This window comes from Electrophorus electricus, chromosome 7 (assembly GCF_041902795.1).
Source record: "Electrophorus electricus isolate QZ-2024a chromosome 7, ASM4190279v1, whole genome shotgun sequence".
Lineage (NCBI taxonomy): Eukaryota > Metazoa > Chordata > Actinopteri > Gymnotiformes > Gymnotidae > Electrophorus > Electrophorus electricus.
In genome coordinates this window covers 24,241,877-24,268,045 of record NC_137503.1, presented here as the reverse complement: position 1 = coordinate 24,268,045, position 26,169 = coordinate 24,241,877, and the positions used below count along the sequence as shown (strand labels likewise).

Sequence of the window (26,169 nt, the reverse complement as noted above, 5' to 3'; positions counted from 1 at the left end):
CAGACTACATCGCCAGGCAACTGTTTTTCTATATTTTGATTTTACACTGCTAGAGTCAGTGTGAGGTTAGTCTCGGTTGCGTTTGGTAGGATTTCAGAAGCTGAATTTTAGTCAGAAACCCTGGCTGAGTTGAGCAGGTAGCAAGAGAAGCAGAAACAGCTGCAAATAAGAGTGAAACTACTCTTCTCTACACCACGTCCACACGCACATCAGTCTCTTAAGGACGTGCTAAATGCAGTGAGACCGTTCTCTAAAGGGGAAGCACAGGTTAAAGAGTCATAGCTGGGTTAAGGGTTGCATGCAGTCATTCTGACACATGACTCGCACTTCCTGCAGCTTGTCAGCAGTGGTGTTGACCTTGGAGTTGTACTCTGCAAGGTGGACTGGTGCTTTATTACATCCGTTTAACTAGGCCACTAAACCATTCTAAAAATCTATGTATTTAATATAGGTTTTAAAAATCCCCATAAAGTAGCTCAAGTTAATATCTTAACAGCTGAAAATAGTTTTATGTATTATGTGTAACAATGTGTTACAATTTGTTTTGCTAACGATAAAAAAAATAAAATAATAAAAAATAAATTACATTTTTCAGAATAGATGAGGAAGGTTTTTGCGTGGTTTTGCTTCAGGGAAGTGTTGACAGGAGGGAGGAGGTTGAATTGGGCTCTGCGCTGTGTTCTGTGCCCTCAGGTCCTGCTCAGAGAAACTGTTACAGTGCTAAGGAGCTGGAGTACACGCACTTCGTTCACTCAGTTTGCCTGCTCGGGAGGCTGCTCATGTACACTAATGGGAGAAAGCTGTTCCCCATTAAAGTGAGGAAGAGGAGAGGTCAGTCTGGTGTGCAAAGGGGGCCATTACCTGCCTCAGCAAATACCAGATTTGTATTGATTTATTTTAGCTTTAGTAGAAACTTGCATCAGTGCGTTTGGATTAGTCAGACGTGATGAATGGTCAAATGACTGAGTAATTTTTTCACTGTCTGTTCCAGATCCTGTAACTTTGACCAACTTGGTGGTTATCCTAATTAGTATCATGTACCAGCGCCCAAACACGTCATATGCAGTTTCTGCTCACACAGGTGGGTCCTACTGCTTCACAACTTTCTGTGAAATTCTGTGGAAACTCTGGAAACTCTGTGGTGTACTTTAACACATCCCCGCCTGGTTGAGATGAAGGATTAACTCTGGGGGGTTGTGGGGGAGCTGGGAAGGAGATCCCTTTTTCTTTTTGTTTTTTTTGTTTGTTTGGTTTTTTTTAAACCCTTTATCTGGCTCGGAGGACAACCCTCTATGCAGACGAATAGTTCTATTCCTGAAAACGCCTAGTTGGCTTCTTCCCCTGTCAGATGCAAACATTTCTCGGATCTGTGAGGAGGTCCCACCCATTCTATGACCCATTACATTGGCATTGCTCACAGTCTTCCTTGGTATCAATCAGTACTGCCCTTTGGATCAGACTACTTCCTCTTGGCATGTTCTCAGCAAACCCACAATGCACTGCAAATGATATTAATCCTACATTCTGCTAATGTTTAATTTTGCAGAATTGGTAACACCTTTGGTAGATTGGGCAAAACTGGGCCAAAAAACATTGACTACTGAGAGCTTGCTTGGGCATCTCCATATTTTGGCATATGTATGCTCTCACAGATAACGTTTTGTGTGTGTGTGTCTGTGTTTGTGTGCGTGTGTGCGAGCACACTTTTATGCATGCATGTGTAGACTCACTCTCACCCGCTGTGCTGGTGATGGAGGTCCTGCGGCAGCTATGTGAGCGCACAGGCTGTGCGGTGGAGTGCATCTACCAGGTCCCCGTGGTGGAGGCACTGCTGGTGCCCATCCTTGCCCTGCTCCGAGGCAAGCCGGTCAGCAGCCAGCCATAACTCCCTCACCTTCCGTCTCGCTTGGTTTTTGTGTCTAGACGATCGCGTTGACTCAGCTACGCCGACCCTGTTCCCTTGAGCGCACACCAGGGTCGTGCTCAGAGTTTTACATCGCACATCTTCTGTAGCTTTCTGATCCTTTCTGCCCTGCTTTAGTTCTAGCATGGAGTTGCACTGCAGAAGTTGCCAACCGTAACACTTAATATTTAAACTTCCCTTTAAATATTAATACCCAGACAAAACACACACGCAGCCAAGGACTATCCACTTCTCGCATGCCATATTCGTAGCTGTCGGATTTTATTCCACAAGCACTGTGAGCTTCGCTTAAAGCCTTTTTCAATTTGTTTCTGTGTCACAGGTGAAATTAAAATGCCCAGAAAGCGGCCTGACTCATATAGCAGACACGCTGGCGAGAATCGCCACCACCGAGTGTGGCTTAGCCCTGTTCCTCTACGAGAGGAAGCTCATCTCTGCCGAGGGTGAAGGGTAAGCAAATGTAATTTAGCTCTCGGGGTTGTGTTCGAATGCTTCTGTCTGGAGATGACTGCCTACTTAGCACCTTCACAGCTCTTGTTCCCACACCCGTCCAAAGATGCGTCATGGCGTTCCGGCACTCCGTACACTTTTGCAGGGAGCGGACCCCGTCGAGAACACAACCAGGGAGCGTTTTCATTTCAACTGCAGCTCTGATCAGACTCCTCATGGATTTTAACTGGGGATGTAACGACTTTCACTGTTGTGCTTCTTCCCTCGCCGTGCACAGCATGACCGCAGCCCACATAATCGTGCGGTTTGCTCAGGCGCTGCTGGCCAAGGAGTTGCCCGCGTGCGCGGAGCTGGAGGACTCGGCCGCCGTGAAGGGCGCCTTCATTTTTGTGTGCCGCCAGATGTACAACACCGGCGCGGGCCTGCAGGTGCTCGGCCCCTACGGCTTGCACGAGTGCATAGCCCAGGCCTGGAGGAAGGTAACTTCATTACTGCCGGCGCCACCAACACCTGGCTGTGGCGTGGGCAGTGCCTTTTTAAAATGCACACTCGAATTCAACAACATCCACTCACACACTCTCAAGAAACCTGGAATAAAGTCATTAGGAAGAACGCAGTACCTGAGATTGGAAATGGCACTTGATATGGTCACTGTTAGGAGCGCATTAGAATGCGTGCGTTTTGAAATGCGGTCATAGACTATTGTTCTGATGAAGATCTTTCTTGGTTTTGACATTCATTTGTATTAAGGCCAAAACTCCAGCTGTCATGCATAAAGACACATCTATTACTTTCTGTGGACAAGTAGTCAAATCATACTTTTGTTCCAATAACTAAACTTTAAAGGAAAAGTTACACAGGACACATTTACATTTACAGCATTTAGCAGACGCTCTTATCCAGAGCGACTTACAAAAGTGATTTGTCATTTACTCATAGAATATATCCAAGTACAGTATAGTAGGTTAGAATTAAACATACCAATGAGCTGAATACTGTAGAATACAGGGATGAATGCTGATACCTAGAAGTGCAAAATACATAAGATCTATCTTAAACAATGATTAGCACTTATTGTTTATAGCACTAGAGTTTGTTAAAAAACAAACAATGCCCTACAATAAGTACTAAATTAGTCAGTCAATAATGGAGCAGTTGTCAGTTGTACTTTAAATATTCTGCCAATAGATGGGTCTTCAGTCTGCGTTTGAAGATTGCAAGGGACTCTGCTGTCCGGACAGCAAGCGGGAGTTCATTCCACCATCTTGGAGCCAGGACAGAAAATAGTCTCAATGCAGTTACACTCAACCATTTCATATTAGGTTCACATCCATTTTTATTAAAAAAAACCCCAAACACACTAACCCTTGCATGTTGAAACTGATGAATTCAGATAAAGCAGAACTGATGACAGACTGTCCAGCTCCTTAAACTTGACCCACAGACGGGTGTGGTCACAGGAATTTCCTCAATAATCTGTAATTCTGTATATCTTGTAGATAAGTGGCAGTTTGGCAATGAAGACATGATAACAGCATATCTACAACATTGATCAGGACAGACAAACAATGAAGTGGTGTAGGACTGAGTTTGATGAGTAATCCAAGCCACTGAAATGAGATGACAAAGAAATCATTGTGTTTGAATCTACTTGTGGTTCGTAAAGGCATTGTCTGGCTTTGCTTTTCATTCGGTCTGGGTCCAGAGCTGTATTGTTTTCCTAAACAAAATAGCCTAAGCGTTTGAATAAGCCCTGAGTGTGTAAGGGGCTGGCGTGACCGTCAGACACAGCTGTGTGGAGCTCCTGCGCCTCGATTCTCTAGCAATAACGAGATAGGCCAAGCTACTGTTGCTGCTCTCCTGCTCACTCTGAGGCCTCTTCCCAACAGACAAGCTCACTGTCCGAGAGAGTTCCCACCCCTGTCCCCGGAGCTCCCGTACCGGTGTCCCCCCAGGAGCTCCCAAGCACGTGAGTCATCCTCCCCCGTCTCCATGTATGTCTCATATGCACACGCCCGTCTCGTCTCCACCATGCCTGTTTCCTCACCACATCTGTCTTCATCACGCTGAGAAGTCCTGAACCCTCACTACTCTCTTGACCCGTGCAGTGTGATCTGGGAGGAGGTGCTCTTGGACAATCTGCTGAACTTTGCAGCCACTCCCAAGGGATTGCTGCTCCTCCAGCAAACGGGGGCCATCCAAGAATGCGTCACCTACATGTTCTCCAGGTTCACACAAAAGCTTCAGGTATGGAGCCGGTCAGGACAGCTTTATCAGTGCAGCTGAAGCAGCAACTGCATCAGTCCATATGAACTATTAAACTAACTTCCCTTTTAAATGAGTCTTTACAATTTAATAAGTGTTTAATGAGTACTTCTGGGGTCACGGATGCCTTTTTTATATATATACATATATATATAATATAAAATGAAGATGAAATAATAATACTCTTCTCCAGTGCTGGCTCATTAAGCCAACCAGTAGCCTGAAGCTTGGTACAAGACACTAGCCACTTGTCATCTGGTAATATTACTCTACATTTCGCTTTTCGTTTCCTCAGGTGAGCAGTTGTGAGAAGTTTGGCTACGGTGTAATGGTGACTCAGGTTGCAGCTACGGCCCCTGGCATAATGGCCCTGCGTAGCTCTGGTAAGCCAGCCGCTGGAAGAGAGCATTCATTTTGGCTTGAGTCTCTCCTCTGTCAGCACCTCTGTCAAAACAAAACAAAACAAAACCCTTTTATCCAAACCGTTTGAAATGGCTTTTCTGTGTACTACAACAAAGACCGTAGACCTCACCAGCCAGACTGGGGTACTGCATGTACAGTTTCCAACCCCTTCATCTCTAATAGCCCCTCCCCCCCCAACCCCCTTCCCTATTCACTCTTGCTGCTGTTCGCATGTGATTAAACGGTAGCGCGCATGTCACGTCACGTGTCGGAGACAGCAGCCAGTAGAGTCTGCAGACGGAGCAGTGATGGAAGCTTAGCTCTGTGTGTGTGTGGGGAAGGCTGACCTGCGAGTGACCCTGCAGGGTTCATCCAGGCTATGGTGGTGGAGCTGTGGTCAGTCCTGGAGTGCGGCAGGGAGGACGTGAGGGTTGTCCATCCCAAGTCCACGCCAATGGACCCTGTTGACAAGAGCTGTGTGAAGGTGCCACCTTTTGTCCCTTTCCCATGTTGTACCAGTTAATGATGTTTCCAAGATTTTTGGAAGTTTTTACTTGGAAGTTTTCTTATCTTTTACATCTTGGTTTTTAACAGGATACATTTACTGTTAAGGACAGAATTATGTCAATTCAGATTGACCCAAATTTGTGCAGGAGTGAATCTTTGCAAATGCTGGAAATACATAAATAAAACTGCTTTAATTCCATGGTTTAAATAAATAAAACGAACAAACCAAAGTACCTCGTATTTGCATGATCATTTTGCATGATCATTATACTTTGTGTGTGTGTGTGTGTGTGTGTGTGTGTGTGTGTGTGTGTGTGTGTGTGTGTGTGTGTGTGTTTGCAGTCCTTCCTCACACTGGTGAACCTGCTGTCCTCTGCGCATGCTGTGTGGGAGCTGCTGTGCCACCAGGTGCTCCCGAACAAGTCAGAGTACAGCCTCCGAGAAATGCCTACCTCCGTTATCGTGAGTTGCCCAGGAATGGGTCCACAATGCAAAACCACATGTGTAAGAGGCGTTAGCCTTACGTAGGGCCTCCCGTCTGCCAGTAGGGAATGATTACTGCGCAGTTACCGCGCAGTGACTTATGCAGTGACATTCTCCTTCATCAGTTCTGGTTGGCTTTTTTCTTCGGCTTCTCAAAAATAACCAGGCAGTTATCACAACTGTAGGTTAACGTGTAGCCATGGGAGGGCAGGCTTTGACTAAAGATGAGTGGTCAACACCTGAAAGATTCTTCATCACCCTCAGCTGCCTCACTTTGTTCAAATGGTCAGATTTAAAAAAAAAATTTTAAAGGTTGTTTTTAAAAAAAAATTCACCTCATTGTCTCCCTCAGGACGTGATGGACCGCCTTGTTGTGATTAACTCGGATGCAAAAATACACTCCCTGTTCAACTATGAGCAGTCACACACATTCGGTCTGAGGTAAGATCGATAGTTCTCTCTTCACCACTTCTCCCCTCGATAAATAGGATAAAAGAGTACAAAAGAACGACGTCACCTTTTAGGGCTCTCATATCTGTTTAGGCCTCTTTGCTTCATTCATTCTCCTTCCCCTCAGATCAATGGCTGACCGATTCGCCCTTTGTTGCATGTGCTATAACTATGCCCATCCATTTATAAATGGACAGGAAAAATCTGCTCATCATTTTGGAGTAGCTGCTGCAGGCAGGGCCGACATAACTGCTACAGAGCTTACTTATGTTAATTAGAAACATGTCTGTCTGTTTTTTACAAGGGGGCTGCACCACAGGCCTCCGCTTATTACTTCAGAAACATGCGTGTCTATGGGGAGTAAAATGTTGCAGCAACAAACCCAAGCTTGATTGATTTTTTTTATCCCCCCAGCCTCCCCCCCCTGGACACAGTAGATCGTTTGGAGGGGTGGGGCGGTTGAGGCATGGAGGCACACAGTATGTAATCTGCCCATGCAGATCTTCGTAGGTGCTATCGGCCTGTTCCAGGCTCGCCTCCTGCCAGACCTGGACACTCTCCAGCCCAGTGGGTGGCATCCAGACAGCCCTCTCTGCACGCGTGCTGCTTTTGCTAAACACCTCTGGTCATGAGCCCCGTGGCCTTGCCGTGTTAATGTGAAACGAGCGCCATTTGGTTCCGGGAGGTGCATTCCATCACCGGGTGGGATGCCCGTGTTTGCATGAGACAAAGGTGCGCGTGTCGTGCTGAGATAACGCTTCAGCGTCGGAGCGTCCCCCGTTCCCTGATCCTTCATCTGTGGCACGCTGGTATTCGGACTACCTCCTGCCTGCTATTGCTTCCGAGCGTCCCAGCTGCAACGTTAAGCCCTCCACACAGTCTACGTGTGGGCCTGCTCAGACCGGCTGGAGCTTTGCAGGCCAGGTCTTGATCCTCTGCCGCGCACTCCTGATAGGTTCACTCTGACGGTTCCACTGGCTCAGCCTTACCTCATTTCAGCGGTGCTGAGGTCATTCGTGGTGACAGACACGCTGGCTTTAGCAATATGAGTGCTTAGAGGTGCCAGTGAATGATGCCTGGACCCTTAGGCTATAACAAGTCCGGCCCCTTGTGCTGACTGGAGTATAATGTGCTGTGCAGAGCAGCACATTATGTCTGCAAACCTCAGTTAACACACAACGTAATGAAACCGTTACAGAATTGTAGATCAACCCTGTCGCTTATGGGCCTTTGCGGTAATCCAAATCATCAGAATATGAAAAATGAATAAGCCTGTGCCCGGGGCAGCTCAGGCCTGGTAAAGCACTCCCAGTGGTTGGATCCCTCCCAGCGTGTCTGAGTGACTGAATGTGCCGTCACGGTGGAGGAGCCGTGATCTGAATCAGCCTCTCAGACATTCATCACCCTCTGTGACAGATCCAGCGGCCCTCCTGAACCCCAGCGCGCCCCTGTAATATTCCCCTGAAGCGAGCGTGCTTGAAAGCAGAGTGATATCTGTAGAGTTTGTCCTCTTCAAGCTTACTGAAACTCCCAGAATAAGATGATAGGCAGGTTAAAGGGAAAAAAAACGAAACCGCAGCTCTCCCAATGAATCTCGAAGAGGCGTGTAGATTCACGTCTTGTTAGTGGCCGTCAGGAGACGGCGTCTGGGCCGATCGGTGGCAGCCCACGCTGAGGATGATCGTGGCTGCAGGGATGCTCAGGTTGCTTTTAAACTTCAAAGATAAAAATAAAAAAAGAATGTTTGCAGCTTTATATTACATTATTTAAACTTTGTTGGCTTGAGGAAGGATTACGATCATGGGTTAAGCTAGATTTTTCTTTAAAGGAAACAAAAAACAAAAGAAATAATGGGGGGAAAAAAGGCTACTGACACGTTTCCATTGCTGAAATTTGTAACCGGTGAATAGGACATTCGAGAAGAAAGAAAACCAGCAAGTTCTTGTGTTCAAATGTACGAAATGTCAGCCTTCAGTCAGTGCTCTTGACTGTGATCAGCTTTAACTCCGCAGGTGGTTTCACTGGGAGCTATTGGAAGGATGAAGAGGCTGTGTTCAAAGGGCCTTGATTCAGTCTCCCATGCAAACCCACCATCATTTCCCTGATATGAAAAGTGAATTGCTGGGTCTTCTCCAGTGCTTCCTTGAGTGCGTTGTCATGTGTTAATGCCACAGCAGAATCGGACCAATGCTGTTTAAATGGCAGATTGCTCATCCGCTTCTTAATAAGGCTTGAATTTGATCAAGACTGTTAAAAGCAGGTCTCTGCCCCAAACTCATCAACAGGTCTAGTGTGGTGCTCACGGTGCCCTTCTAGCCGTCCTGGGTGTGTAGAGGGGGTTACCCTGGAGCTTCTGCTCGATCAGCGATAGCGAGTGCCGTCAATCCAATCCACTAGTGAGAGGGGAAAAAGTGTTTCCTCGTAATCACACCCATCTTCCTCAGAGCTGTTCTATTATCGGTGAAATGGTGTCCACCGATACCAAAGGTCCTCAACACGGGTCCAGGCTTTTATGATTTATTGCCTTCACAGCACACTAACATGTACGTTCATGCTTCAGTTGGAAGCTCACAACTCAACAGTATGTATTGTACTTGAGCTAACCGCTGCTTACAGGCCATTGATGTCAAGCACTGTGCACAGAGCAGAAACCAAGGCCAGTTTTCATGTGGACAGTGACTAGACCAGTGCCCTGATTATTTCCTCACATGCTTCTTTGGAGTTTTAGTATTAACCTAATTGGAACTTTGAATTTTACATGTGCAGTAATGACAGTTAACATATATTATAACCCCCAAGTGGTATGTTGGTCATTTTTCTATCTTTTTTTTTTTTTTTTTTTTTAAATTTCCTTTGATGCCAGTATATCTTCTGCCCCTGTTCTAACTCAGGCTGCTGAGCGTTATGTGCTGTAGTCTGGACTCCCTCCTGCTCCTGGAATCTCAGTATAAGCTCTCGGATATCCTTCTCCAGAGCCAGGAGGACAACGCCATCGAGTCCTCCTCTGGGGACAGGTATGCAGAGCTCAGTCCTCCCCCGAACCTCCGCCCTGGCATGGCACGCTGCGATGATGTCAGCTAAAAGCCAGTATCACCCACTGCCCACAGTAATAGAATTAAATATGAGTGCTGATTAAAAGATAAGAGGATAAGTAAAATGTGCACATACTGCTGTTTTAGAGAGGGGTGTGAGAGCTAGCGGGTTTGGAAATAAGGCGTTTGTAAAAAAAATAATTTTAGGCAACATTTATGCTTAAGTATTATTGTTATTATTTTAATATTGGTGCCTGTTGCTCAGAGGGTTCATCATAGATGGCCTATCTGTGGAGAGGCACCACCTCCTGGTCCGGATGAGCGTGACGGGTGGCCCCTCTGAAAGGAGCCTTCCTCCCAGATCCCTGCAGAAGGTCACAGCTCCTCTCCTGCACTCACAGTTGCCTGCGGTGTCTCAGCAGCACAGCGTGAAGCACGGCGTGGAGCATGGCGTCACACACCTGTTCAGCAGCGCTACAGCACTGCACACTTCAGCACACCTGATTTAGCATGACTGATTAAACTAATCAGCTGTTTATCAAGCCCTTAATGAGTGGGATAAGATGTTGGGGTAGTGACCGTGTTAAACCAAGCAGGCTTATAAAGCCTCCTGGGACTCTCGTCCCGCTCTTCCTTATATATTGCTACCTAGCATCTTTTTTTTTTTTCACTTTTTCTGTATATTCACATTGTTCCAACAAACAGATTTTATGTTTGATGGTTTTCTCCATCACAGTGACTTTTGTGACTAATGCTTTAAGGAATATAAGGGCTCTTCCTCTCAGGGGGATGATCCGTACCCTTGGCCGATGTTCTCCACCTATCCACTGCCCTCCTGCTATGTCCTGGATGCAGCAAAGACACACCACACTAAACAAGGTAAGAGGCTGCTCTTAAACCACAGAGGCCCAGATGCAATAAGAAGCACGCGAGACCCGCAGCAGAGGTGCAGCTAGATCAAGATTTTGCCCAGTGGATCATAATCTACCACTCAATTTGCTCGACTGAATCGCAGAGGCACTATTACAGTCCCATCCAGAACACCAGCGAGAAATGGAGGCATGAGCAAGATTTTCATCTATAGCGCCGAATACATTAGGACACAGCCGCCGTGCAGAAACCCACGATGGATGTGTAACCTCCCCCCTCTGCCTGTCTGTAATCATATACTCTGAGTAATCGTGACTCAGGGTTCAGGCATAGTGCCATATTTATTGGCTTAAGAACATAAAAATGAAATTGTCGGGATCATGAAAAGGCTTAGAGTATGGCTGTCAACTCCAGTTCCGCAAGGTCTGAACCACTGTCTAAACGTTTGGTTTACCATAAAGAGACCTATTTTCTGTCTATCCAGTTGGTAATTTACTCGCTTGCATTAATGCATTGAACAAATTGTATAAGGGGTATTGTTTACAAATATAATCCACATACAAACAAACATTACGTTTCAATTTATGTATATTGATACACACTTTATTTTTTTTTTCAGGAGCAGACCTTGTTTTTTTCTCCCGCTCACAATATACAAAAAAAAAATGGAAGTGGCCAGCAGAGACGACAACATCATAGAATATTCGACCCTGACAGTTCTAATCCTAGCGAAAGATAAACGTTAACCACAATAACAATTATTATAACAATAACAAGTATTATTATCTCTATACTAGACACAATATTTTAACAGATTTCATGCACAATAAGCCCACCTCTGCGGCAGGGGCAATAGTCTCATCCTGCGGTAGTGGAAACCGTGTAACGGACATAATCTCCACTGTCCTCGAGACTCTTGTCAGTGCAACGGAAAGAGCCGACTGGGGAAGGGCCGTGGCGCTGGCCAGTGCATGCCAGATGCCAACAAGTGCGGGAGACCCAGGTGTTTTGTAAAGCCAGGAATGCTGGGGCTCCTCTGCGTTCATGGCTCTGTGTCACCTTGAATTGCATTAAATAATGACAGCATAATGCGACTCGGCCATAGATGGGATTTTATTATCTCGCTGTCTGGCATGTGAGAGTAAGTCTCTCTGGTGAAATGTTTCCACTTTCAGCCGACGGCCTCTTCGACACCGGCCGTGTGAAGACAAAGTAACTGTGTCTCCTCCTCGGTGTAAAAAGGACCCGCCACTTTTCGCTCGGTTCATGTTGGTAAATGCAGGTTGTTCGTTTGCATAACCCCCTCCCCTAATTTTGCACTTCAACAGTGCATCTTCTTAAAACGACTGCACGTGCAAAAAGGCTCCTGCGCACCTTTGATCAATCGGCATGCAAAGCGCAGTAGCTGACGCAAAACTCTTTGTAAGTCTGTCCCAAGTTCTTAAACACTATGTCAAAATACTTTAGTTGCTCACTGCTTTTGTAGTTCATGGTTCAGTACTGCATGTAGTTCGGTACTGTGCCACAGAGACCACCTCTTTTGTTTAATTTCCAGGCAAATTGGCCGTTAAATAGTTCTTCATTTTTCTGGATGAGGAAAAAAGCAAGAAATGTACTAACATAATATTTTACAACAGCCTCCACACTAAGTATGATATCATATCATATCTAGCAGTATTGAATTTGTCCGCTTTTTACTCTCTGTGACTGATGCGATTGTGGTTTATCGTGTGGTCCACGACTCTGACTGCTTGAACATGTCTGACTACTCGAGCAGACAGTCTTCATTCCTGTAAAAACAATCTAATTGACTGGTGATTTCCAGCTTATACTTTCCTAACATCTGATTCTCTGTTGCTGTCCCCTGTGTATCTGATTGTTTGTTTGTTTCTTCTTTTTCTTTCTTGCCAATATCTCAATTTCCCTCTAACCTCTCCTAAACCCACCGTTTTACATAAAGCAGCAAGTGAAGCGTGTCACATCAGAGCCGGTATAAATAGGGCCCAAACCAGGATTTCCATGGATTCTTTCTGTCTCTGTGCCTGTGAGAGACTCCCACCTCTCCTTCCACCTACCCCCCCCCCTTCACTTTCAAGGCAGTGAATCTTTATTTAAAAGTGACAGCTGCCTGCATGCTACATAACCAATGACCTGTGACTCCCCGACTGCAAGGTTCTCCTTCTTCTAGCTGAGTTGTGCACATGAGCATGAACCCCACTCGTTCAGTTAATGACACTGATGTATTCAGGTCAGTCTCGCAGGGCCGTCTCGTTCGGCGTGAACAAAGAGCATGACATTTCTTGTCATTTCAAAGGTCAGGCTTGACCTTCCTGTCAGCCCGCCACAGGTTTTACTTCCTATACTAACGGGTCAATCCATAAATATGTGTGAAATGCATAAAGGCAGTAATCAGTGTGCTTATTTGCTACTACCGTTGTTTTTTGTTTTTGTTTTCTTGCACCCCGGTAGACTCCGAGCTTTGTGCTTTCCTGACGTCATCTAAAGATGTGGAAAGAGACAAAACCTGGATGGACAGCTGCAGGAGACACTATTTCAACGTGATGACTTCAAAGTCCAGCATTCTCACAGGAAATGGTACAGACTTAATACTCTGTGTTAAGAGTACGGAATTGCTCAGATCAGACTTCAAAATCTCATAACTAACATGTTCCTCCCTCTCATACATTCAAGTTGTGTTCAGACATAATGGTAAGCATCAGCTCAATGCCCTAAATGTAAATGTAATACATGCCTGCTCAGCGACTAATGACCAGTCTAGCATCTTTGAGCTATGATATTTGTGCTGGTCAGTCCACAGTTGATATAAAGAGAGGAGAGGTTCTTGGTAAGGGCCTGGGCCTAGAATCCTAGAAAATCATTTCAGAATATTCTGTCAGACCTGCTTTACTATACTAATATTGCTATCTATGTAGTACCATAAATATTGATGAGCCAATGTATGTTTCAAGATCGTTGAGTGTCTTGATTTCTCGATTCTTTAGTGTATTTTAAGTTCAGTGACCATAAGGAGGTCTGTTCTTCCTCCTGCAGACTGTAAAAAAGCATATCGGTGTCACACCTTTCCACTTACGTGGTACTATAAAAACTTATCACTGCTTATATTATGACAGATAGCACTTTCTTGTCATTTTCAAGACTTGTACTGCACGGTCAATTTTTCAGTGGATGAAAATAAAGGTCCGTGAGCAGAGGGTTTTTAAAGAGAACAGCTTCCAAAAGTGCCTCATCACTTTGGCAGCTGCAGTGCAACGCAGTCTGTTTTTTCTTATCCTTAGTGGTTGCGCCTCCGATCCGGCCTGTAATGTGGGTGCGGCCTTAAAAACACTTTAAACGCTCCTCCACACGAGGTCATGCGCACGGTCCCTGTTGGTTTCCGCTCACGCCTTCACGGTTTATAAGCCTCGTAATGTCCTCGTGCTGTTCACAGGTGATGACGCCTCGAATTACAGATCCTTTGAGAAGGGAAAAAGATCAGCGGGGGTTTGCGGAGCTGGTGGCGTGACAGTGGAGTCTGTGTTCGGCTGGAGTGAAAGCAGCGGGGTTAACCAGGTCTTTGTGTTCCCCCGCAGTGCTGGCTGATCTCATGGAGGCCGTGGTGCAGAGCCTCTCCTTGAGCCCATCTGCCTGCTTCTTCCCACCTGTGGATTACAAAGGCCAGTGTCAATGCAAAGAAAAGGCCAATTAATGCCTCTTAGACCCCCCCCCCCCCCCGTCTTCTCCTGCTGTACTATACCACCATTATTTTTCTCATAAACGCAAATTTTTATATATATATATATATATATATATATATATATATATATATATATATATATATATAAGATTTCTCTTACTAACCTAGAATTTATGTATATAAATATATAAAACACAGTTCATAATCCTCATTGGTAGAAGTCCCCTTTCAGTCGTTACCCTATTCATACAACAGAATTATTTAAAAAATAAGCACATAGTTCAGACTCTGTGGGGTTTTCATTTATTAAACACGCCTGCTTTTTTTTTTTTTTTTTTTTTTTTTTTTTTTTTTTTTTTTTTTTTTTTTTTTGCATATTTCTGCTTCAAGAAACAGCCCTGCAGGGTTGAGTTTTTAAATGACTAATTCAAAGATACCTTTATGTCCTAAAGAGCTATCATTTTCACATTTAGAATCATCCTTAATTTAATTACCATTGTTTGTCTTTCATTTGGAACTACAGTGACACTCACTTATTAGTCAAAAACATAAGTTTGTCAAAATGTTTCTTTAGCATGTTAAAATGGGCCAAAGACTAAAAAGGTTTTTTGGGGGACTCATCAGCATTGACATCAGAGAAAAATGCTGTAATTGCATTGCCAAAATTCTTCATACTGACATCCTGCTGTCGTTCTTTTTCTCTCTCCCTCGCTTCCTCTCACTCTGTCTCTCCTGTCCTGTCTTTGTGCTTCTAACTTTGCTCTGCTCTTAACTTTTGCTTGCCTATGTTCTATTACTGTCTTATTAATAACCATCACTACCACACACATCGTCCATGCAGCGGTCTTGCGCCTTTTTGTCCTTCTGTGGGGTTTAAAGGCGTGTCGTGTTGGCTGTTTAAGGCTGCCTTCCCTGCCAGGCGCTTATTTGTCTGTATTATGTCATCATTACACTCCTGCCATTGTTCTCATATTAATAGCAATGGAGGAGTGGCCCTATAATCACATCGAATGGTTCATTTAACTCTCACCAAGACCAGTTAGCCAATTAAGCCCACATTAAACTATGATAAATGGACACAGCACAGCTGATACTAACTGGGGCCTAATGTGGCTCAGTGATGGGAATGTATGATTTTACAATGCTTTTTGCCCCACCGCGCTGCCGGTCTGGGCCACATTCACGCCGAGCAAATCAAGATGGATGGCCAGAGTGGCTGGCGTTGTAGCGCAAAGTTAATTTGGTCTTCACGGCGTCTTTTATAGCAGCGGAGCACTACGTGGAGACTCGTGGCCTGACATCTGTGGAACAGCTGGGCGTGAAAGTCTCTCTCAGGTGGGCACTTGGAGGAGGAGCTAGAGCTGGTTAGGAGTAACACCCACAAAACGCAGCGTACTTGGATAATCATCACATTTTATCACCTCTATTTCCAGCATTCATATACAACTGATTCTCAGTAGCTGAATGTCTGGAAGTATTTTGTCCAGAAATTTTTATTCTACAAATATTATTTTATCGAACCTACAGAAAAATAACAGGTCTTTACTCATGTATGCACGCGTGTTAAGTGTATTTTCCTGGTAAGGTGCTGAACAGATGGAGTTGTCTCAGATACGGTGGTAGACTGAGGTGTGCATGTCTCTGGCTAGGTATGGTTTATTCCTGAAGTTACTGAAGGAGGATTCAGAGCAGGACCTGTGTAACCTCCTCAGACACACCCAGGAGTTCCTTTCCCAGCAGCGTCTGAAGCTCCAATCTGATCTGCGTATCCTTTGTGCTTCACATCAAAGCAAGAATCAAGGCCAGAGTCTGGTCGCCTGCAGCTGTCAGATATTAAACTGGGGAACAGTATGTACGCTGGCTCTTTTTACAGTGAAAGATGCATTTAGGTGTATTTGGATATGTGACATGGTGCCTGGTTCCCTTTACCATCAGGTTTAGTCTGCAGTCATCTTTGTTCCCTCTGCAGTGGTAACTGCAGTACCTTTTGAGTATATTTTGAGTAAATTTGTTTTTATTATTATTATTATTATTGTTATTATTATTATTATCATTTTGAGTAAGTTTGAGTATATTTCCTGGAAACCCCTCTATGGTTAAGAGCAATGCTATGTTGTCCTTATAGGAAAACAACATGGTGTCAAAACAGTGTTGATTAAGATTTGAAAACCCACTTTCAGCAGGAAATTCTAGACTTTTAACTAACTTCATAGACGCAATTCAATAAAATTATAGTTTATTTATATAAAATTCTATATACAATTAATTATAGATGTATTTATGCAGTTTAAGTCATTTAAAACTTCCTTGCAGTTGTACTTAAAAAAAAAAAAACCTGCTATAGGTTTGGGTTTTTTAAAATCTTTATTTTGAATGACATGATTTTTTTTTTCCCCATGTATTGCACAGTGAGAAAGTCATAATCCAAGGCTTCTGAGTCACACTGGCCTTTCCTTGACCCCTGCTGTCCAAGGTTATCTGCAGAGGGGTTATCCTGGCCATGACTGGTTTGCCTCCACCGTGTTCCTGCTCCTGTGCGGAGACGCCGACCGCTCCCTCAGCCTGCTGCTGCGTTTCTCACGCCTGCTGACCTCTGCCTTCCTCTGGCAACCCAGGATCTATGCCTCTGTGAGTCCTCGCTAGCAGAGCTTCACACACGAGCGCACCCCACCCACCCACCCACTTGCTAGGACGAGCTGACCAGCAGCTTTCGCTTCTCCTTCCCGGGTCACTCATCCGTGTTTCACAGCTTCCCCAGAAGGGGCCTGTTGCCCAATCTCTGCCTTCACGTCCCTCCGCCTCCCTGAGCCACTGGGTTCCGCCTGGCCATCCCCCGCCATCCTTGGGTAACTCGGGGAACGCTGTAGCACAGTGAGCGAGTGGATGAGCACGCACCCTTTACTGAGCATCTCTGCCGCAGTCTGCTGTGTCCCCCTGCCGGTGCAGTGCTGTGCTGTTTTCAAATGGCCACTGAACCGAGGCGCCCCAAGGCCCCGCTGACTGCCACAAACCGAACAAAACGTGTGTTTTAGTCCTCGGCCAAACCTCATCTTGCAGAGCCGTGTTTGGAAAGTCCATGTGCCTTCCTTCGGGGTTTTCTGTTTAAATGCCAGTCATGATCAGGCCACAGTAGCCGTCACTGTCTCGCCACGGTTTGTAAAGGGCATCGTAGGGTAAAGTTAGGGGTAAACAGCACTCAGGTAATTGAATTGCAGAAACGTAGTTCTGTGTGGGGAGACGGTAACGCTCCACATACAGTGTGTAACTGATTATAGGCCGCCGTGCATGAGGTGCATGCAGACCAGAGAGTACACGGCATTGAAAAAGCAAAGGAGAGCAAAAAATAGGCCGGGGGGGATGGAGAGGGAGAGAGAAAGAGGGGATGAGGGAGTGAGGGGGATTGGGAGAGAAGGAGGGGGAGAGAGAGGTAGAGAGAGCGCGCTCCAGGGGCGTGAATCTCTAAAGAGGAACTATATCAAGAAGCTCAGTGTTGGATCAACACCTCCAGTGTTGCTTGAGCTCTTAGTTGTTTGAGTTCAGTTGCAGGTATATAAATACAAGAGGTGTTAATTCAGCACCACTGTTTATGTACGGAAAGCATGTCTGTCCCTGGCATCAGTGTCACAGGTGCAAGCACACACACACACATCTGTATAATGTGTGTGTGTGTGTGTGTGCCTTGCTCTCAAATCTCTCTCTGGCACTGGTTACAAAATATTCAGATACTCATTTACGTTTACATGTACATTTTTGGAATTAAGCAGACGCGCTTATCCAGAACGATCTACTCACTGAATGTATCCTAGCCAGTACAGTAAATTGGAGTCAAAGAGACTGTTGAAATAGTATACAGCTAAAATGGAGGATTTGGTGCTGATACCTAGAAGAAATGCAAAATAAGCATATGTTCTATATCATACAATGATAAGTGCAATTAATTCATTATGATGTTCAAAGACCAATAAGGTAGGCAACTCTATCTTGAATGCTTTTATTTAGTAAATTAGTGTTTGACTGTTTGTTCCCAACTTGGCATGAAGGGCTGATTTAAACTGATTTTTTAAATACTTTGGCTTGAGCTTAACTAAGTGAACCTAACTGGACGAACCGAGTTGTGGCATTAGAGTATTGCTTATCCATACAGCCATAATCAAAAGACTTGCGTATGATTCTAAAACTGAACTGATTTTACAAGTTTGTATTAGTTTTGTTAGTGTAAAGGGTTTTAATAAGGACACACATCAGTCATATACCTCTACACAATCTACACAGTTAATTGAGGTCCAACACCTTATTTCTGCTTCTTTAATCTATTTATTGTGAATCTGTAGTTATGTCTTCTACACCATATAGTTCATGTATGAATATTTGCCGGCTGTGATAATGCATGCGGCTCTTAAGTTATTTATTTGTAATCATCAGGTGCATCTCCCATTGGAGATAGCGCAGTCTGGGGTCCCACCCCTCTACTCCTGCACTGCCCACTATGTGGAGATGCTGCTGAAGGCCGAGGTACCTCTCGTCTCCTCCGCGTTCAGGATGTCCGGCTTCACTCCTTCCCAGGTATACGGTGAATCTCTCACCATGAGCTCGCGCTCTCCACCACCATCTGGTGGCAGTTTAGGATTAGTGCAGCTCGTCTGTGCATGTGATGGCAAATATTTCTCTCTCATTTAATGCAGTCATAGTGCCATAACTGTATCACACACGTTTATTAACATGGATATATACACTGTGAGATGCAAACACTTTATATTAGTGATTAGTTGGTGCTACTAGGGCTGAGCCATCTGTACACATGGAAAGAACCAAGCATGCTGCTATGTTGCTCGTGGTTGATGTTGCTCATTATAATGTCTGAAATTCAAGGCTACAGCACTTTTAAATTCCCTCCAATTATGATCCAGCATGATGTTTCGGTACAAACCGGCAATGTTTTGCATAGGTCTTTTTCCTGCTGTTTGGTGGTTTCTCTTTCTCTTCAGCTTGTCTTCATAAGCTTAATTCCGAGCGCGGTGTCTGTCCCCAGGGATGGGCACTGTGCTGGACTTCATGAAGCTTTACATGTCTGGTTCATTCCAGCAAGCTTCATTCAGTGCTTATCTGCCTGCATTACTCAAAGGACTTATGCAGAAGAAAAGAAAAGCCTGCAGCTATAGCGTATTTACATGGATATGTGAAGTTATGTATATGTAATATACAAAATAAAAGATCCAGCAATCCCCTGGGCTCAGTACAGGCCAGCAGTGGCTGCACACGGGATGGGCGTGAGGTGGGAAGCCCCCAGGCTGGGAAGATGCCGAGTCTGGATGGGCCAAGGCACAGGTTGCCTGGCAGAGTGGCTCGGAAACAGAGGAGCCAGCTATGGTGCAAAATGATAGGCATGATAATTACGTTGACACAGAAGGAAGTGTTATAGGACCTGGCTGTTGTGCGTTAGAAGTGACAGAGCAGGAGAGTTCACTGTACGATCAGAATGTTAAGGTGTAACTGCATCGCTGTGTGATATGTCAGCAGTGATTTTCATTAGGGATGTGTCACACCTCCTAAACAGAGCTTGCCCTAAAGTGTGGCACTGAGGGCGACTTGTGGTGGTGTTAAGCAGTGTTGGCATGAGGTTCGGTGCTGACTGCACCTAGCAAGTTACATTGGCCTGAGCTGGGGAAGCTGAGAACCCTCACTGAACGCGTGCAGCAAACATCTAGCATTTAACTGGAGGTAAACATTCCTAGAGCTAACTTTGCGTGTTTTACTCTTTTTCTGTTTTTACTTGGAGATGTGCATGCAGTGGTTGGGCCAGTGTTTCTGGAACTACTTGGACTGGTCTGAGATCTGTCACTATGTGGCCACATGCATCATCATGGGGCCCGATTATCAGGTGTACATGTGCGTCTCCGTGCTGAAGCACCTGCAGCGGGACATCCTGCAGCATGCGCAGACCCAGGACCTGCAGGTCTTTCTCAAGGTGAGGCCCCCGTACACCCATCCCTCGCTCCTGTCACGCTGCCACAGTGGGCCACTGGTATGAGCTATACGGCGAACACCGCCCGCTCCCAGAATTCAAGGTGAATATCCAGAACAGCAGAGAAGTGGGTTTACATCAGTGCCAGTGTTTGTACGTGGCCTAAGAATTCAGAACATATCCATGATTAATCAAAATTAGAGGTTGAAATGGAAATTACATGCTGAAACCGCTTTTGTTGTCGCTCAGAAGTTGAATGCAGGGGAAGACACAAAGTGAATCTATTCTGGATGACTCTGATGAAACATGAATCAAACAGAAATAATACTTTCTTTTGTTCAGCTAAATTCAAAAAACAATTGCCTGTCACTGTACAATAATTCCCATTCTCTGGAAAAAAAACACCATAGTGTAGTCTGCTCAGGGAGCTTCCAAAGCTTTTTCAAAGAGTTTTTCTTTTTAATGTTGATATTTTTCACATCTTTAGCTAGTGTTTCTTTCCTGATTAGGCTTAAATATACAAGCCATTTGCTTTTAGAGCCACATGAGTTTATGCACCTAAAAGGAAAGTGTCTGTCCATTATATTTAATGGTTCCTGTGATCGTCATGACAATGGTTCTGACATTCTGAAGTAGGGCTGGGTGATACTGCACAAAATTAAATCTTGATTTTTTTAACTCATGGATGGTTCTGGGTTTACACTTTTTTTTTTTCTTTAAGACCTTACCAAATGCTGTTGGAGGATTGGACAGTTTAATGCAAGCAGTTTTTAAATTTTTTTATTTTTTTATTTTTTTATTATTAGAAGGTACTATGGATGTACAAAAATAATACCAACACAATGTACAGCAGTCAAATAATGGAAAAAAAAAAGTATGCATGCACAACAAAATTGTGTACTTTTGTTTGCAACTGACTTTTAACGTAACTTGCACTTTATATACATTTATTACACATCTTACTTTTCAAATCCATTTCAATTCCATATCCGTCACGGTTTCCCTTCATGGCTATGTTTTTACGTTTAGTTCTGTATGTCCCTGCCCTTGGCCATATGCACCTGTGTCACTCCTCCCCCAGTGTATCTGTGTACTTGTACCTCTTGTTTCCTGTCTCATGTTTTCGGTCATTGTAATTATGTCTATGTTTCACTTTGTATCTCTGTGTCTCACTTTGTCGCACTAAGTTTTCTGGGGAAGCCTCTTCGCCTTACGGTTGTCTGACTATGCACTGTCTTAAGTTTTTGTCGTTGTTTTTTTTTTTTTTCTATCTTCATGATCACATTTTGAAAATCACATGAAAAATTAGTTCAAATGAAACAAATCGACCAGCACTATTCTGAAGTACTAGTCCACAGAACAAGGGAATTCTACTCAGTTCATGCGCCACAAGTAAAGTGTTTGTAGGACTTAAAGTTAACATCTATTAATCAACATTTAAATGTTTAGCTTTAAATGAGGTGACACAGTACATACTGCTAGTAAAGAAAGGCAGGTGTGCAAGCACATGAAGAGTTGGCATTATAAATTTGTCACTAATGGCATATGACAGACTGTTTGAAAGGGCATGGAGGAAAGTAAGACAAATTAGTTTTGTCCAATCAATCTGTTTTGTGTGTCTGCGCAGAGTAGCTGACTGTGCATAATCAGGATGTAGCTTGAGTGTTGTTACTGTTCAAAACAGTTGACTGTCACTTGCCAGTCAGAATTGTTCACATGCTGTCAAGAGGTTTGTATAACACCCACAGAATTTTAGACCTTTGGTGTGTGTGTGTGTGTGTGTGTGTGTGTGTGTGTGCGCTGTGTGTGTGTGTGTGTGTGCGCTGTGTATGTGTGTATGTGTGTATGTGTATGTGTGTGTGTGTGTGTGTGTGTGTGTATGTGTGTATGTGTGTGTGTGTGTGTGTGTGTGTGCCAAGAACCGCTGCTGGTGATTGTGGTTTTGCAGTGGGAGTTATGAAGGCAAGGCAGGTGTATTTATATAGCACATTTCATACAAAAATGTCATTCAAACTGCTTTACATAAACAAGAAGGCAAAGTGATTTAATCCATTAAAGAGACATGTATAAAAGAAACAAGAGAACTGGAATAAATAATTGATGCAAAAGAAATACACAGCAATTAATATACATAAATTGAAAAAGTATGCATAGCCCACCAATTGAATCAGGCACTGCAGAAGACATTTCATTTTTGGTTTCAAAAAAGATTGGCACAGCATTCTTGGTATAGGTTGGGTAGTGAGGCTGGACAAATGATTAGATTATTAAAGTCAGTTGAGATATTGGGAATTATTGACACAGGTTTAATGGACACAGGTTTAATTTAAAATAATCTTTGATTGAGAAATGTAATCTTGAACTGAATTTTACTACTCGGATTTAGTGAATTCTTTGTTAGCGTGGTTGCTCATGCCTTGTGATCAGGAAAAACACAAAGATTAAAGAAAGATTATTAAGAAAAATAGAAACGGATTGAATATGCAATAAATGAAGATAAAACAATAAATTAACCCCAGCTCAGTAAACGCAGACTGGAAAAAAACAACTATAGTGACAACGTACCGGGGCAGGCTGACAGGGGGTAGAGGTCAGTATGCTCCTATGTTCCTCAAATATCCAATTGATGGAAATATTTCAAATGGGCAAACAGCAGTGGTAGATTCAAACACAGTTGGAAGGTACAGTTCCCATTAGCAGGCTCGCTTAGTGAGGCAGACCTAGCCAGACAGCTGTGCCACTGTTGCTGATATGAAGCCCGGGAAGCTGGCTGCTTGTGCTCAGCCTGTGTGTGGGTGGTTGTGGGCTACGGGGACTTTCTCTGGGGGGGCTGGAGCACTCAGCAACCTCCTACACTGGACTACTGCTGCAGCTCCGGATACAGGCCAGGAAATCCCTGCCAAATCCGTAGTTATTTTTCTCCAGTAATAGACAGTGGTTGACCTGTGGGGTGCTGTAAAAAGCCCTTATGCAATTCATAGCCCTGAAACAGAATCATGTGTTGGTGGAACAGAAAAGAGTGCCCAACCTGGGACCGGTTTCATAAATATTAATGTCTGCTATCATCTGCAAATTCTGCCTGTTATGCATGTTACATTATTCACAACTGAGGCAAATGTACCCATCTAAAAATGGAAATATATTGTTGATCTATTCCAAAATCTAATTTATAAATCTATGTTGTAATATATTTTGACACATTGTTGAATAGCTGTTTGCTTATCGTATTCAGGGGTTAACAGTATTGTTATATTTAAATTATTTGAATTTTAGTCGTCATCATCATCAGATTATTTATGACTTGCTTTGACATACTTATAGTTAATTACTTGTTTGCAGATTCATGTGGCACAATTAGTGCATCTTCCAAATGGACCCCTAATTGCTTCTGGGTGCTGTAGTCTGCAGTTGCGACCAAGATTTGCTTACGCTGCAGACACATTTAATATTCCATCCTCGCGGTTTATTTGTTCTTTCTCTCATTTCCATATCCTGTGGTGTCCTTTTACATCTCGAGGAGTAAATTTAAGGCTTTAAATCCATGTGCTGACTCAGAGGAAAGGAAATGAAATGAAATTAAGTTACCTTTGTCTCAGCCAAGGTGCTTATACACAGCGAAATGTCAGTGTGCATTAGGCACCACCCTGCTGAGTATTCAGGCCTGCCTTCAGTGCCACACCTGCTTTTGTGCAACATTTTATAAAGGCAAAACACGTCGTCCTTTGAAGATTAGTGGACTTTTGTTTTATGTTCCTTTTACACCATGTTAGAATTTCATTTAGTTTTCCAAAAATAAGCAGCCAGAATGTTTCAAGTTTGTTAATGCGAAGATCAAAATCCTAGTGGTAATAATTAGGTTTTCTCATGACCTCAACATGAGATGTGGGTCCTTTTATTACTGTCATGGTTTTCTGTAGTTTCTATATTAGAATTCTATAATGCATGCTCTGAGTGATGCATCAGAATCGGTCCTCAAAGATGGACCCATTATTGTATCCAAGTAGTTGACTAAACACGCTTTCATGTATGATCTATATAACATGCAGCCATAAAAGAGTGCAGTGCTCAAGAAGAAGCTTCTTCTCCAGCCGACACACTGTTCCCAACTCTTAAAAACTAAGCAACTTCAGAGAATGTTGTGGGAGGCCTGAGCTCCTCCTCCATTTTCACCCACACCGACTGCTACAAACGTGTGCTTGTCTCCCCGCTGCAGGAGGAGCCCATCCGGGGCTACAGGGTGAGCGACTACTTAGACTACATGGAGGCTTTGGAGCACAGCTACAGAGCCATGGTGCTCACAGACATGGAGAGCATCTCGCCCAAGCGGAACACCTAGCATTCCACACAGAGCCCCAGCCTGGAGGGAATCGACCTGCATTCTACTGCTGGACAAACTGCTGGTGCTTATGGGATAGGCACATGGGATGGCATCATAAAAAAAATAGAACTGGGCATGAGAGCTGAGTTTCTATCAAAGAAGCAAGTGTTAAAAGTACAAAAAGTGGCAAACGAGCCACACGGTCATTGAGTGCTGTTTGGTCATTAAGTGCTGTTTGGTCATTGAGTGCTGTCTGGTTTGATGAATTTGCTTTACTGGGGATGGCACGCCTTGATTTATTTTTTGGCCAAATGCCAGCTTTATATATATTTAGTTAAGCTACACAATGGCCATTGACTGTGGTTGTCTTTCTTCCCAGAATGTTCCTTTAAAGACCCTAAAGGGACCATTCATTCTGCCCCTTATGTGGAAACAAAAGATTTCTACGTGTGGCACAATGTACTTTGTGCAATGCCAAAATGTTTGCGTGTGTGTGTGTCCCTGTACAATTCAAAACAGTGCTATTTTGGTAACATGTCCTGTACAATCACTGCACTCGTTTTAAATATGCAGATATGTTTCATCTCAGTGAACCGAGTCAAGTTACATCTCTATGAATAAATATTAATTCAGGAATATTAAGATAGGTTGTGGAGTAGCATAATGAACCCCTCCTCCCTACTCCATTGCTGTGTCTCCCTTGGTGATAGTCACCTGAAAGCTGAAGCAAAGCCTGATGTTTAGATCTTCATCTTTTTGATGTAGACTTCCTCTCAGGTATTTACAGCCCAGAAGAACATCAGACAGCAGATTCCACAAAGTATATAGCTTCATAAAACTGTAACTGACTGAATTGCACAAATATATTTTAAGGGACTGTAACACAACCTTACATAGCACAGTAGCTGTCACTTGCATGTTTGATGGACATTTTTAACCATGGACTGTAACCTTCACATTGTCTAAGTGTATGAGTTATTTATGATATCTTTAGCCACTTTTCATACAGTATGATCAGACTTGTCGTTTAGTAGTGATGCTGCAGTATGCATTGGTGACTTTAGCCTTGTTTCCTATGAACATCTGCAGTTTTAAAGGCAGCAGCAGTAGCGTATCACGACGACAAGTCATCATTAGCGGCCAGAAGCCGTCTCCTTCACACGTACCATCTGTAACTCCCACAGGGAATAATGAATGGGATCATTAAAGAGGTGTCTTTCTCCTTCACAACAACCACTAAATATATAACATGTTGTTTACTCTGTTTAATAGAAGAGTTTGGCGTTTTTTTCCACTGTTTTTTTGATGTTGTACTGTTTTAAATGGTTTGGGTTAGACTTTGGATTTATGTGAAAAGATAAAGTAATAAATAACATGAAACTTGTTGCATATTACATAAAAATACTCTTAAACATAATAAAAAAGAACAAATCAGATGTTGAAGCATAAAATCATACATGCCAAAAGCCATTAATTGGTAAAACATTGAACAATACACAGATATTAATGTACATTCCTTTATCATAGATTCCCCGTTTCTGTTGCATATCTGTCACTACTTAGTCACAGCCATGTCCCAGTATAGTAGGTTTGCCAAATGATGTTTTCAGCATGGGCTCAACAGACACAATGACAACCTACTTCACCATGCTTGAAGTAACCACCAACCAAAAGCAGCAGCTTATATAAATAAATAAAGAAATAATTCTGCCATGCAGTTACATAGGGAGTTAGTGGGACCCTGTTATCCCTCCTTTCCAGTGATAGCCCAGTGACTATACAGATACTCGTGTTTGAGTCACCAAACATGGC

At 43.8% G+C, this 26,169-nt stretch overlaps 1 protein-coding gene across 5 annotated transcripts in view; it reads left to right on the top strand.

The window, feature by feature from the left end:
• The window catches only part of tbc1d32 (TBC1 domain family, member 32), a 30,142-nt gene extending 4,402 nt beyond the window's left edge, over window positions 1–25,740 (top strand). For 4 of the 5 annotated variants that reach the window (XM_027001684.3, XM_027001682.3, XM_081717795.1 and 1 more), the window contains 22 exons: window positions 694–831; window positions 992–1,081; window positions 1,725–1,867; window positions 2,247–2,374; window positions 2,652–2,853; window positions 4,264–4,343; window positions 4,483–4,621; window positions 4,935–5,022; window positions 5,407–5,525; window positions 5,891–6,010; window positions 6,384–6,472; window positions 9,373–9,495; window positions 9,779–9,887; window positions 10,299–10,392; window positions 12,853–12,978; window positions 13,974–14,057; window positions 15,343–15,412; window positions 15,727–15,842; window positions 16,551–16,705; window positions 18,500–18,640; window positions 19,854–20,042; window positions 24,253–25,740. In XM_027001684.3, the coding sequence (XP_026857485.2) occupies window positions 694–831; window positions 992–1,081; window positions 1,725–1,867; window positions 2,247–2,374; window positions 2,652–2,853; window positions 4,264–4,343; window positions 4,483–4,621; window positions 4,935–5,022; window positions 5,407–5,525; window positions 5,891–6,010; window positions 6,384–6,472; window positions 9,373–9,495; window positions 9,779–9,887; window positions 10,299–10,392; window positions 12,853–12,978; window positions 13,974–14,057; window positions 15,343–15,412; window positions 15,727–15,842; window positions 16,551–16,705; window positions 18,500–18,640; window positions 19,854–20,042; window positions 24,253–24,375 (2,666 nt within the window). In that variant the 3' untranslated portion in view covers window positions 24,376–25,740. Of the gene's footprint in view, window positions 1–693; window positions 832–991; window positions 1,082–1,724; window positions 1,868–2,246; window positions 2,375–2,651; window positions 2,854–4,263; window positions 4,344–4,482; window positions 4,622–4,934; window positions 5,023–5,406; window positions 5,526–5,890; window positions 6,011–6,383; window positions 6,473–9,372; window positions 9,496–9,778; window positions 9,888–10,298; window positions 10,393–12,852; window positions 12,979–13,973; window positions 14,058–15,342; window positions 15,413–15,726; window positions 15,926–16,486; window positions 16,706–18,499; window positions 18,641–19,853; window positions 20,043–24,252 lie in introns of those variants that run through there. The other variant, XM_081717796.1, reaches the window with a different exon arrangement.
• The last annotated feature ends 429 nt before the right edge of the window (window positions 25,741–26,169 follow it).